This window comes from Sinocyclocheilus anshuiensis, unplaced genomic scaffold, assembly GCF_001515605.1.
Source record: "Sinocyclocheilus anshuiensis isolate Anshui unplaced genomic scaffold, SAMN03320099.WGS_v1.1 scaffold1531, whole genome shotgun sequence".
Classification (NCBI taxonomy): Eukaryota; Metazoa; Chordata; class Actinopteri; order Cypriniformes; family Cyprinidae; genus Sinocyclocheilus; species Sinocyclocheilus anshuiensis.
The window spans coordinates 827,054-841,205 of NW_015551200.1; the positions used below are offsets into that span (position 1 = coordinate 827,054).

General features: G+C 38.1%; 2 protein-coding genes across 3 annotated transcripts in view; both read left to right on the forward strand.

Annotated features, from left to right (window-relative positions):
* Positions 1-1,025, forward strand: part of LOC107663404 (zinc finger protein 768-like) — a 3,144-nt gene extending 2,119 nt beyond the window's left edge. For both annotated transcript variants that reach the window (XM_016453622.1, XM_016453623.1), the window contains exon 3: positions 1-1,025. This exon is cut by the window's left edge and continues 1 nt beyond it. In XM_016453622.1, coding sequence (XP_016309108.1) covers positions 1-373 — 373 coding nt within the window. In that variant the 3' untranslated portion in view covers positions 374-1,025.
* Positions 1,026-2,021: 996 nt separating this feature from the next.
* On the forward strand, positions 2,022-12,540 carry LOC107663403 (solute carrier family 12 member 9). The gene is made up of 15 exons (XM_016453621.1): positions 2,022-2,039; positions 2,120-2,403; positions 3,579-3,792; positions 3,930-4,064; positions 4,184-4,321; positions 4,428-4,730; positions 5,853-5,960; positions 6,111-6,222; positions 6,342-6,499; positions 7,753-7,835; positions 7,930-8,054; positions 8,239-8,431; positions 8,509-8,683; positions 9,544-9,690; positions 10,311-12,540. The coding sequence occupies exons 3-15, from the start codon at positions 3,597-3,599 to the stop codon at positions 11,123-11,125; spliced, it is 2,688 nt and encodes an 895-aa protein (XP_016309107.1). The 5' UTR covers positions 2,022-2,039; positions 2,120-2,403; positions 3,579-3,596; the 3' UTR covers positions 11,126-12,540.
* The last annotated feature ends 1,612 nt before the right edge of the window (positions 12,541-14,152 follow it).

A 14,152-nucleotide genomic window follows, 5' to 3' on the forward strand; every position in this document is an offset into this window, starting at 1 on the left:
CAGCAGGACTATCGAGAGCCCTGATAAAGTGCACCGCTGTAACATTTGTGGCCGAGGGTTCAGACGTTTCTACTGCTTGAAAACGCACCAGCGCATACACACAGGAGAGCGCCCGTATCCTTGCAGATACTGCGAGAAGCGATTCCGCCATTTGGACAGCTTACACAAGCACCAGCGCATTCACACAGGAGAGAGACCGTACCGCTGTGCTGAGTGTGGATGCTGCTTCAGAGAACTCGGTCAGCTCAAAAAGCACAGACTCAAACACTCACCCACATTTGTTCCGGTGGCCAATCCCACCTTCCCTCTCCTCCCAGCCGGACCCTCCTATGTCTGGCCACATCTCAACACACAGTCTTTGGATTCAGTCTAGGCATGTGGCGGTATTTTCAAAGCATGGTAATTGTGGAAACTGGTATGGTATTATCTGCTGGTATTCAATGATGTTACAAAAACAGGTTGAAAAGATAAACTTATCCTCTTAAATATTCTCAAATCAGGGACATTAAAAATATATTAAAACAACAAAAAAATTATAAAGTAACCATGTTTCAAACGGATTAAAGTACAAAAGAGCACCACTATAAGGGACAATAACAACAAATTAAAAGATTTTTAACCATTATCCAAATATATTTTCTGGGCTGGTGTGTTTTAGTCCAGATTAAAATGTACAAGTGTAAACAAATGCGTATTATATAACGCTTAGTATTAAATACTCAATATTTGGTGGTGTTATTATAAACACCATAGCAAATACAAAATCTGAATGGTTGTTTTGAAAGCATTTAAATACTGTTTGACTTCAGTTCAGAAACAGGAATTTTCATAGCACTACTTTGTGTACACGGGTAACCACTGTATTTCTGCTTTTCTGTAAGTGCCACATACTGTCAGAGCATGAATTTGCATTTCCATTTGGCCTGTTTGCAGTGTTTTTCAAAACTTCAGATCAAAGTGAAAATCAGACTTATTTTATATGCAGCATACATGTCATGCAGTGTCATACATTTTAACTGGTTGATGGAAAATAAGCTAATGTGCAGTCTAAAAGTCTTTACAATTCAGAAAACAAGGTACCCAGAATTATTCACTGTATTTTGAAGTGTGCATGATTACAATACTGTATGTTCATTCCCACAATGTACCGTGTTACCAAATACCAGCACATGTCTAATTCAGTAAAAGGCCTAGTGAAGAGAAGACATCCGACATCCGAGAAGACGTTTTATGAGAATATGTTGTGGCACAAAACACACCACAGATAAAGTTTGTTCAGCAACAGTTTGGTCCAAAAACAATTGGAGGTATATTGGAAGATATATATTTGCCTGATTGTGTAAACAGTTTGTCCATCACACACACACACACACACACATTTCATTTAGATTAATATGTACAAAATACATCAACCACAGTGCAGCATAACCATAACTATAATGAGTTGTTTTCATGCATAAAAACAACAATGCAAGTGTTACAGTGCAAAACATTTAAATGGGTTCCAGCTATGATTAAACTTTCACAATAGGGCATTTTTCTGGTCTTGAGGCTTGATTTTACTCACTCTGATCATCACACAAAAATGTGCATCCTGCACAAATCAGAACTGAAACTAATTATTTTTGTATTTGGTGTAAATGCATCAGTATAAATTATAGCCTGACAAATAAAGGCAGAAAGTACTACACCCATGCCCATGTTAAGATTTTATATAGTGCTCCTTTTTTTTTGCATTTTAAGTGGGCCTGCATAGTGTACTTGATGCAACCTAAAATTAAGAAATAGGTATGTGTGGTACTTGGTTTAATATCAGATCAAATGTTTGACTGGTTAAACATCTAGTTTTTTAAATAACGAATCAAATAGTAAACAACACGGTTCTCTCATGGTCAACTCAAAATCGTCTTCCACTTGTGATATTTCAGCAGTCCTCTCTGTGAAGTCACATGGGCGCTTCCTCTGTCCCGTGACTTTTTTTTTTTTTACAAACTGAGGGGCAGGCAGGCGGGACAGTCCAGCCCTGCTGCAGTGTGAGAGTACGGGATCATTACCTCTCAATGCACCGTTACATAATAGAGTTATGTTTTTATTAGGTCTTGCTGTCTGTTGTTCATAGGTCCACGGGAGACACGACAGCGCGCTCCTCATCCGTCATGTCCCGGGGGTTTGATGATCACGAGATCTGAGGCTGCAGACGAACACTTTCCACCTGCGACTCTTTAAAGAAACGAAACCAACTCGACATGATGCTCTGAAGAAACGTATCGGTTTCAGGACATCCTGCATCCACATTGTCAAACGAGTAGTTTGGTTTCCTTGTGGTTTGTGTAGTTCCTTCCTAAAAGCGGAAGTTACATACCGCTTTTAGATTGGCATCGCCGCTGTTGTTCATAAGGATAGGTAGGTCATGTTTGCTTCTCCATCTCCTTACTGTACTTCACCGTTATATGTGTCATTATAACCTTAAACGCACAGGCATCCTTGAGTGCTTAGGGAGGTGGCGGTCTCATCTAGCAATGCCAGCTGCCTTTTCTGGGATTAATGTGTGCTAGTTTATTCAGACAACTACTCGGATGTTAGTTTAGCAGCACCGTGGTATTTTTATAGTCACATTATTATCTTTACTTATATAGGACCGTAATACAATCGCGTTTCAACCGCGTACTTCGGATTGTTTACATGATCATGTACTTCCGCTACTAGAAATATGTAACGTTTTAAAATCGCGGTTCAATAGGCGATCAAGGTCTTGCAGTCTCAAGGTTTCCATAGTCATGGAAAAGTCGATTAAATAGAAAATTTACAGGCCTGAAAAAAGTCGTGGATATGGAGTCATTGACATTTATGGTGACTATACAGCTCTAAATCCATTGGCTAGATATTTTTGAAAGCACAAAAAAACCCTATATAAATAAGTAATCTAATAATCATGAACTTGACATTACAGGAATAACTGCTTTTTATCATTTTAATTATGCTGATTTAAAAAAAAAAAAAGTTATATTACAACAACAAAAATACACAATATAACTTGTTTTTGAAAGAAGTCTCTTTTGCTCATAAGCCTGCATTTATTTGGTCAAACATACAGTAAAACAGGAATATTATTACAATAAAAAAAATGTTTTCTATGTTAAAAAATGCATTTTAATATGTAATTTATTTCTGTGATGGCAAAGCTGAATTTTCAGCAACCATTGGTCCAGTCTTCAGTGTCACATTTTCCTTCAGAAATCATTCTAATATGCTGATTTGCTGCTGAAGAAACATTTCTCATAATTAACATTATAATAATTAACAGTTGTTTTAGTTAACATTTTTACTTTGATGCATAGAAAGTTTAAAAGAACAGCATTTATTTGAAATAGAAATATTTTGTAACAATGTAAACGTTTTTACTGTCACCGTTGAACAATTTAATGTGCCCTTGAGGAATGAAAGTATTAAAAAAAAAACTTTACTGACCCCAAATGTTCTGTAGTGTATATATTATGAATGTTTGTGTAGTAATAATAATCTTATTTTGGTTTGTATGTACTATCCAGGAAACACTTAAATGTTTTTTTTTATTGCAGGTTCCTGTTTTTCAGACCATGGCAAACGAGCACTCTCCTCTGCTTGTTCACGGGGTGTACAGCATGATGGGTGATACTAAAGATTCCAGGGGTGGATCCGAAGTGACAGGAGAGGGAGCCCCCAAATCAAACCCCCGCAAACTCAACACCTTCTTTGGCGTCATGGTGCCCACCATCCTCTCCATGTTCAGTATTGTGCTCTTTCTTCGCACAGGTGAGTGAGAATGATGGGAAAAGACAGAAGTTGATGATCAGAGACTTGATAAAGTATCCTCCCTCTGTGTGGCTCTAGGTGTTTTTTTTTGTACATTATTCATTCTGATACAGTGTAGGCCTATGTCGATTTTGCAGGTTTTGTTGTGGGTCATGCTGGTCTTCTCCATGGTTTCCTAATGCTGTTTGTGGCCTACTTCATCATCTCCTTGACAATCCTGTCTATATGTGCTATTTCAACTAATGGTGCAGTGGAAGGGGGCGGGGCCTACTGTATCCTTAACCAATCTCTGTGCCATATAGAGTGCTAGAATTGCAGACTCCATCATATGTGAATCTGTTGTTCATGAGTGGTTGAATAATGTTGTTGACCTTCAACTCTTTAGTCTTAGTTATGATCAGTCGTTCTCTGGGACCAGAGTTTGGAGGCAGTATCGGCCTGATGTTTTACTTGGCGAAGGTATGTGCGTGTGGCGTTTATGTACTCGGCCTGGTGGATGCCATACTGGACATCTTTGGGAAGGATCCAGGTGAGTGGTGCATTGAATCACACTGTACTAAACTGTCTTTGAAGCAATAGCATGCATATGGCTTGTGTTTTTACACTGAAGCGTCTCTTTTCTTCTCTCTCTCCAGGCTCTGCTGTGTCACATGGGCTGCGTGTGTTGCCGCAGGGTTACTGGTACACCGTGTTGTACTCCTCTCTAGTGCTGTTGCTATGTCTGGTGGTGTGTCTGGTTGGTGCTCATATCTACGCCAAAGCCTCTTTTATCATTCTGCTGGTGGTGACGGTGTCACTGATCTCTATCATCATCAGCCCCCTGATACTCCGTCCACAGCACTTCAACATCACACACACATACGGCAACAACCACACTGTCACTGTCAACCCCAGCTACACAGGCTTCAACAGCACTACGTTAAAAAACAACCTCGGACGTGAGTAAGATGATTGTTAATGCAATAGTGATAGTGATGGTTGTGATGATGATCATTGAGGCTATTTAGCAGTTATATTTCAAAAGACATAAAAGGGAAATGAAACTGATCATGATTGTGTTGTGTGTTAGATGAAACATTTAGTGAAAAAAAAAGTGTATTGGGCAGTAATGACATTAAAAAAAGAAAACACAATAAAAATGGATATTCCTCATAGGAACATTTTGGTTTACTGACAAAGGGAATTTTTATAATGTGTTGTTCCTATACAGTATATACTATGCATGTACACTACCATTCAATAGTTTGGGGTCAGTAAGAAATTAATACTTTTATTCAGCAAGGTCGCACTGAATTGTGACAAAAGTAAGGGTAAAGACTTTTACATTGTTGTAAAAAAAAAAATGTTTCAAATAAATGCTGTTCTTTTGAATGTTCTATTCAACGAACAGCCCTGAAAAAAATATTAGCAGTTTGCACAAAAATATTAAGCAGCACAACTGTTTTCAACAATGATAATAATGATAAATGTTTCTTGAGCAGCAAATGAGTAATAAAACTGATGTAATGCTGCTGAAAATTTGGCTTTGTCAACACCGTTTACTGTATGTTTACTGTAATAATATTTAACAATACCACTGTTTTTACTGTATTTTCTGAAATGTTTACTGTATCAGATTTTCTGACCCCACATATTTGAACAGTGTGTATGTATAATATAATTTATTGGCAATTAATGAGACATACGATTTCTCAAATCAACATTTTACACAGACAAAAGCTGATTCTAGCTCTAACAAAATGAAGCGCTGATTACTTGTGTTGCCATTTGTTGGTTATCAGTCTGGCTGATATATCAATCTGTGAAGAATTTGATTTTTATATGTATTAAAATATAAAAAACTTTCAAATACAGACATTAGCCATAAACTTGTACAATTTTACTGCTAATTTCTGGTTAACACAATTCAAAATATTAGAGAGATTTAAACTGAATAGATGATAAATGTTTAGGATGGAAAAATGTCTCCTCTAATAAAATTTTTTAGCATAAAACTGTTTCCATTAATTTATATAATTGCTTCACTGCCATGAATTTTGTCCAAATGTCTCGTCCTGTAGCGCACTACTCTCTGGACTACAGTACCAACACAATGATGTCTTTCGCCACTGTATTTGCCGTGATGTTCACCAGCTGCACAGGCATCATGGCAGGAGCCAACATGTCGGGTACAAAACCAGACAACCGCAGACACCTTTATTTATTTGCATCCTCTTTTTGGTTTCTGATCTAATCGTGTTGATTTTTACAATATTGATAACACTTGTATAATGGATGAGTGTTATAAACATGTAATTTGATTTGTCTCACTTTCTCAGGTGAGCTGAAGAACCCCAGTGAGTCGATACCTAAAGGGACCATCATGGCGGTGTCGTACACCTTCACTGTCTATGTGCTTCTCTTCCTGCTCCTGAGTTCCACCTGTGACAGGTGCCATTTACGACACTCAAGCCACACGGAAATTTGCACAATGTGTTTACACAGTGCTTTGTTCTCCCTCTCATTTATCTCTACTTTTTCCTTCTGTCATTTCTTGGTCTCTCTCTCAGGTTGTTGTTAATCAATGATTACGCAGTGTTGCAGCGAGTGAATGTGTGGCCTCCATTCGTGACGATTGGGGTGTACTGCGCGTCTCTCTCAGCTGCTATGTGCTCCATGATAGGAGCTTCTCGAATCCTCCACGCGCTTGCTCTGGACCAGCTTTTTGGTTAGTTTGCGTTTTTGTGCATTTGTGGGTTTGGTCTATTTAAGAGCCATATTTCAGGCTGGAAACTGATACTGAGATGTTTGTGTTAGGGATGTTGACATCTCCACAAGAACTGTTATAGGAAAACATTAGTGAGCAGTACTTGGAAAGCAGTATTCATGGTTTCTAAGGAAAATATGCTTAGTGAATGTTTTTCAGTGTAACTTTTTTTTGTCACATTGTATAGGCTGTTGTATGGTGTGAGAGGTCATATATCTGTGTGAAAAGGTAAAAATTGACGTTTTAACTAAAAGAATCATATTTCCTCTGACCATTTTCTACTCAAATCAGTTAACTGATTAGGCGTAATCAAAATGAACAAGCTATTCTTTTTGAGAAATTGATTTTATTGAAAATGTAATTTTTTTCTTCTCAAAACATATAAACAAATCATTCACAGGAATCACAGAAAATGATTGATGGATTGCACAATTTATTGTAAAAATGTTATGTAGAACATCTTTTTAAAAATCCAGTAGGGATGCACGATAAGATAGGAATGTTATTGGAATCGGCTGATAAAGGCTTCAAATGTAAACATCGGCTTCGACCGATTGGAAAAAAATTATGCCGATAAGACAAATAGCTCACATAAGGCCTTTTTTAATTATTTAGAGGGTGCTGTAGACCTCCTTATAATAAAGTGAAAAGTAAAATACACAAATAACATTAAGATACGTGTTTCTGAATACATAAAGCAGTACCTTATGTCATAAAATCACAAGTCTGTTTTGATTTAAAGGTCAGAAGCTATAGCTTAAATGAATAAAAATCACAAACATGACAATTGTAAATTAATTAATTTAATATATACAGATTTTTTGATTAATTCACTCCATGTAGAATTTTAACCACAGCTTACATCTATGTGTAGGGTTTATTTTCTTGATTTGACTCTGATTAGAAGAGGGAAAACACCACTTGTATGATTTAAATGTTTACAGCAATGTTTAGTAGAAATGTTTTGCGTTACTTGCTGAAATTCCAGGAAACATTACAAAGGCACTATTTGATTATGAATATAAACAGATAAATGGTGAAACATACATGACACCCTGGATATAATAAAGAATACTATGTTAACCTCCTGCAGTAACCCGGTAACTAGCTTACATTGTTAGTTTTGACATGGCTTATGATATCATGGTGTAATATTATGCTGGAGTGATGTAATGGTAGTGTACTGTGTCAGTGTTTTGTTGATCTGGTTTCAGGTCTGCCTCTGGCTCCGGCTGCAGTCACTTCCAGCTCTGGGAACCCATGGGTGTCTGTGCTCTACACCTGGGGTCTGGTGCAGGTATAGAGAGCTCTGTGCATATGTCTTTCAATGTTATTTCTGTCACACATGATATAAAGAATATGTCTGTTAAGATTGTGTGTGTGTGTTGTAGTGTACACTGTTTGCAGGACAGCTGAATGTGATTGCTGGTATTGTGACAGTGTTTTACCTGTTAGCGTATGCGGCGGTTGATTTGGCCTGTCTGGCTCTGGAATGGGCCTCTGCTCCAAACTTCAGGTACTGCTCTAAGTGTGTGTGTGTGTGCGCGTGCGTGTGTGCATTTTGTAAGGTAATTTTGATTTTTGACCAATTTAATGCATCCTTGCTGAATCAAACATGTCAATTTGTTAGTTACTTGAAAGTTTTATCACTAGTATAAGTATTTATCTGTATATCTTTTTTTCTTCTCCTCTCTTTCCAGGCCAACGTTTCAGTTTTTCTCTTGGCACACATGTTTGTTGGGTATTATAAGCTGTGTGGTAATGATGTTCGTTATAAACCCAGTGTATTCCTCGGCCAGTATTGTACTGCTGCTGCTGCTCCTCCTGTTCCTGCACTACCGCTCTCCCACCAGCAGCTGGGGCTACATCAGCCAAGCGCTTATCTTCCATCAGGTACCTTCACACACACAAAAAAATGTGAATGCACTGAACTTTAAATCCATGAGGTGGTCTTTCTGTGCTGCTTTCAGGTGAGGAAGTACCTTCTGATGTTAGACTCCCGTAAGGATCATGTAAAGTTCTGGCGGCCTCAGGTCTTGCTGATGGTGGCGAACCCACGCTCATCCTGTCAGCTCATCTGCTTTGTCAACCAGCTGAAGAAAGGAGGGCTGTTTGTTCTTGGGCATGTGCAGATTGGAGATCTGGGTAGGACGCAATAGGGAGCAATTGTATGATAGAACCTAAGTTTCACAAGACATAGAATAAAGTTTTTCTGTTACCACATATGCATTTTATGAACACATTAAGGTGTGTTCTCTGGCATCTTAATCTCTTAAATGGTACAGAAAAGCTGTGTTCGTGTTTACATGATGTTCCAGAATGCTAAAGCGTTTCCTAAGTGCATGCAAGCAGGGTCATTGTTGCTATGTAAGGCTGGTCAGGATGCTTATGTTTTGATATCACAGAATCTGAAAAAGTGTTTTTACTCTTTGCATGGAAATCAAACCGCTAATGACAATGAATAGCTGTCTATAGAAATCTAATTTAAGATAAAAGAAATTTAATTATTTTCTCATTTGAGCAAATCCATCATAAGACCTGATGATGACTTCTGTTTTGTTTTGTTTTTTTGCAGCTAGTGTGTGTGCTAATGTGTTTCTCATTCCAATGTAATCTGTTCATTTAAATCAGATTGAGAGTTAACTCCTCCACCTCCATGGATGGCTTGCTACTTTTTTTTTTTTTTAGAGTTCATTAACTTAAATGTATAGTGTACCAAAAAAAGTTTACTCACTCACCCTCTTGTCATTTCAAACCTGTTTGACATTTTTTTTCTGCGGAACATGAAAAGATATTCAGAAGAATGTTCATAACCAAACAATTTTAGTGAGCATTGGATTTCATTGCATGGACAAAAAACACGGAGATCTTTTTAATTATAAATATCTATATGATGACAGAATTGTCATTTTCGATTGAACTGTGCATTACTAAACAGCACACTGGTTGTCAGAGAAGAAAGGGACAAACAACCAAACACAATCTCTCTGAACTCTGCCTTACAGATGTGTTGCCAGCAGACCCGGTGCAGCCACAGTATAATTTCTGGTTGAGTCTAGTGGATAAGTTGGGTGTGAAGGCATTTGTAGATCTGACTCTCTCTCCGTCTGTCAGGCAGGGCACTCAACATCTGCTCCGCATTACTGGACTAGGTGAGACATTTCCTCATCACATTATCTTTACAGTCAGGAAGCATCAATTAGATTACATTCATCTGTACTGTTATTGTGCAAAGAACAAGTACATATCTAGTGAAATAATACAGTAAATACATTATTGTATTTTTTTTCAACACTGTTTGTGTAAGAGCTCAGCTAGTTCAGAGATGGCATCAAAAACAAACATGGCACGACAGGAGCAGCCAGATTCACAAACAAATGACTCTTATAAGCTATTTTTTTTAGCGAATCAAAAACATACTATTATACAACTATAGCATAATACATGAACAAATTACTCTTATGAGGTCATTCTTTTTTAATGATTCAGGAACACAAATAGTGCAGCCCATTTCACAAATAAATGACTCCGTTTGCAGAGTGAGTTAGCTATGAGCTAGTTCCTTACAGTGAATCAAAAACATCTAAAACCATAATAGCCTCACAACAAATGACTCTTATGAGCTGGTTCATTTTCATGATTCAAAAACGTACAATGTGACCAGTATATTCCAATTCACAAATAAATGACTCTCATGTGTGGTTCTTTTTAGTGAATCAAAAACTAGTGTTGCTTGACTCTTATGAGCCATTTCTCTTCGCTTCTTTTCCAGGTGGCATGAAGCCTAATACTCTGGTCTTGGGCTTCTATGACAACTGCTATCCAGAGGACTACTTCCTGCAGGACCCAGTCTTTTGCGAGGGTGATAGGGGTGAGGGGGATAATTTCGGGGTGGACCTCCCATCCTTACAGGCTCATTTTCCACCGGTGCGCCATGCCGAGAGCCCTCGCGCTTTGCAGCCAGAGGAGTATGTGAGCATCATCCACGATGCCATAAAAATGGGCAAGAATGTTTGTTTAGGCCGCTACTTTTTCCAGCTGCCGCCTGAGACCAAAGGCATAAGGGGAAACGACAACGTGGACACCATTGACGTGTGGCCGACAAACCTACTGTCCCCAGGTAGCGCCAGTTACGCAGACGTGTCCAGTCTTTTCCTGCTTCAGATGGCGTGCGTCTTAAACATGGCCAACAAGTGGCGCCGTGCAAGGTTACGTATATTTGTCTGTGTGGAGTCAGAATCGGGAGACCAGGGCTGGCTGGCCAAAGAAGAGCAATTTAGAGAGTTGCTGGGAAAGCTGAGGATTCGTGCCGCTATTAAGATTGTGGCATGGGATGACGTGGCACGCATAGGTAGAGGGCCAAACTCTGAGGGTCAAAAATTGACAGAGGACTTCCTGTGTGCCGTGAATGCCCTGCTGAGGGAATACAGCTCTACGGCAGCAGTCCGCTTCCTGTATTTGCCCCACCCTCCCTCCAGTTCCCAGCTGTCACAGCAGTACCTGACACAGCTGGACACGCTGACGCGAGACCTGGGCCCAACTCTCTTGATTCACGGGGTCACACCGGTGACATGCACTGAACTCTGAGAAACAATAACCAAAACGTGTTTGTGTGATAGAGATAGAGAGGAACATCTGGAATGTTAGTGAGTGGAATACAAGTGTATTTGATTCCTAATATTCTCTAATGGTGGGTGATTTTGAGGACCATACATCATAAACTGGTAAAATATGTGCACTTGGTAAAAAATCTTATTTAAAAACAGATGGTTGGAATTTGTGTTATTGGTGAAAACAGGTGTGTTTTGGGTTTATGGGTAAATACTGCCATATGATGTAGTGCACCGTTACTTTTGTGTTCTCCATGCGCCTCTGTTTGTTCCCATTAAGTTTGGTGTTGGTGGAAAGGGAGAGCTTGCATATCCTGTGATCCATGTTTATGTGTTTGTGCAAGACACAATATGGACAAATAATGTTGGCTAATTAGGATGGAACGAGTTTGTCTTAAATGAGATGTGGTTACATTTGGCACAGTAATAGGGCAAAGTGAGTCTGTTTACTTTTTGCTTTTTGTGATTGTAATACACTGTTGGGGAATTTTGTTAATCATTTCTGCTTTTTCTTGATATAAACAGGCCCTTTGACCCCCTTGTGACCCAGTTAGAGCTTGTGAGCCATTGAGGAGCCCTCGTGGGTTTGGGTCATTGTTGGTGTCTTGGCAGAACTGCTGCTCTCAGCTTTGCGTTTAGAGCACTTGCGATGGATTTGTGCATTGATTGCATATTTACTGCCAATTATATAGACATGTTATTTATTATTATTAATATTACATTTGTGTGTGTGTATGAGAAAGTACGTCGTCTTGTGCACCTGTTTTCATTATTAAGTCTGGATTTCATATTGTGTGCCTCAAGAAATTCCCCTGACCATTTGCATTGCCTCTTGCTGTTTTTTACATTCTGTTGATATTGTGTGTTTTTTGCCGTTTTTACAGTTCAAACGCTCTTTGTGTTTATGATTCTGTTGACTGGGTTGAAGTGGAGCAGGGAGCTCATAAATGGTTTGATTGGTCAGGGCTAAAGATGATGTTTGGGTTGAGTCTGTGCTGGTCTTTGTGAAGTGAAAAGGGACACTGGCTTAAATAATACTTGAATATTTTGCACATTTGCGCATGTGTTGTTAAGCATTAACAGAAAAGCAAAGACCAAGAATGTCAGGCCTTTATCATATTTGTAATAATAGGAGTCTTATGCTAAATAATACGTGTACAAGTAATTCCATTCTGTACATTTATTATATATATAAAAATGTTTTTAACAGTGCTTGAATATGCAAAGATTGCTTTACACAATCCAGTTTCCATATAATCTGAAGTATTTAGAGATCAAAAATCATTAAGGTGCATTATTAACAATTTAGTTTTACAGGAAGAGCGCAATCATATGACTGAATGTAGTCTGTAAACAGAAGATTATGTGATTAAATAAAATATTTCAGTCTTCTTTTTTTCTTCATTGCCTCTTTCTTTATGCTGAAATTATAATGCTGTCCTTCAGTCTAGATTGCGTGTTTTAGTTTTGCATTATGGAAAAGCAATAAATACATTGTGTATGTAAAAGTCATAGCCAGTAGTATAAACGAGTGATTATAAAGTAGTTAAAGGGATAGTTTACCCAAAAATGAAAATTCTGTCATTAATTACTCACCCTCGTGTCATTCCAGCACGTTCTAAATTTGTGTCGAAGACTGACAGATGGGAAGACATTTTTTAATAAAGTCGTTATTTTTTATTTTCTTTGTGCATACAAAGTGTTCTTGTAGCTTCATAAAATTACAGTTGAACCACTGATGTCACATGGACTATTTTAACAATGTACTTACTACCTTTTTCTGAACGTGAACGTGGCAGCTCCCGTGCTGTCTGTGCAGGGTCAGAAAGCTCTCGGATTTCATCAAAAAAATCTTAATCTGTGTTCCATGAGGGTGAGTAATTTAATGACAGAATTTTCATTTTTAATGTTCTTCACTGCTGTCCTATGGATATTTTTCACATTTCCGGGCTTGGAATGCAGGAAAAAAACAACAACAGCAGGGTAAATGGAACAGCTGACATCAGGAGGTAAAATCTACTGTCACTCCATATTTGAAAATTCTTGATAGGCCCATATAGTTGAATGGTATAGTATCTAATCATTAATATTATGCAGTTAATTATTGCCACCTAGACCACTAAGCATCACAACTGGCATATCACATTTCTCAAAAAATGCTGATTCATTCAACACATAAAACAAGGGGGGAAATTACACCCTTGGAACTGAACAGATATCCATAATAAAAGGAATTTGTACTCCTGTCAAGATCTTGCTGTCTTTTGAAAATTAAATATTAGCATTAATTATTATTGCTAACACAAACTCAGGGAAGGTTGTGTATTGATGCGCTGAACTCCATATCAGTGTTGACTGTTGTGCTAGGTATATTTATTTTTGTTAATGCCAAGATAATAGTCAAAAGTAAAGGTTATTTGTTGTATATATTGTCCCGTTCAAAGGTTTGGGGTCAGAGATATATATATATGTATATATATATATATGAATCCTGAAAAACATGTATTATTGTTTACCCCAAAAAAACTGATGTGCTAAAAGTATATGCAACCTTGGTGAGTATAGGAAACGTAAAAAAAAATTCATGCTGACCCCAAACTTTTGAACAGTACTGTAAATATCATAGATGCAAACTCCTCACCTTTCAGTGACAGGGGGGGGGGGGTATTAAGTCTGGATTTCATATTGTGTGCCTCAAGAAATTCCCCTGACCATTTGCATTGCCTCTTGCTGTTTTTTACATTCTGTTGATATTGTGTGTTTTTTGCCGTTTTTACAGTTCAAACGCTCTTTGTGTTTATGATTCTGTTGACTGGGTTGAAGTGGAGCAGGGAGCTCATAAATGGTTTGATTGGTCAGGGCTAAAGATGATGTTTGGGTTGAGTCTGTGCTGGTCTTTGTGAAGTGAAAAGGGACACTGGCTTAAATAATACTTGAATATTTTGCACATTTGCGCATGTGTTGTTAAGCATTAACAGAAAAGCAAAGACCAAGAATGTCAGGC

Excerpts from the sequence above, each read along its gene's own strand:
- LOC107663403 (XM_016453621.1), top strand. The coding sequence starts at position 3,597 with ATGGCAAACGAGCACTCTCCTCTGCTTGTTCACGGGGTGTACAGCATG. Across the intron at positions 4,731-5,852 it reads GTTAAAAAACAACCTCGGAC|CGCACTACTCTCTGGACTAC; the intron begins GTGAGTAAGATG and ends CTCGTCCTGTAG. Across the intron at positions 7,836-7,929 it reads ACACCTGGGGTCTGGTGCAG|TGTACACTGTTTGCAGGACA; the intron begins GTATAGAGAGCT and ends TGTGTGTTGTAG.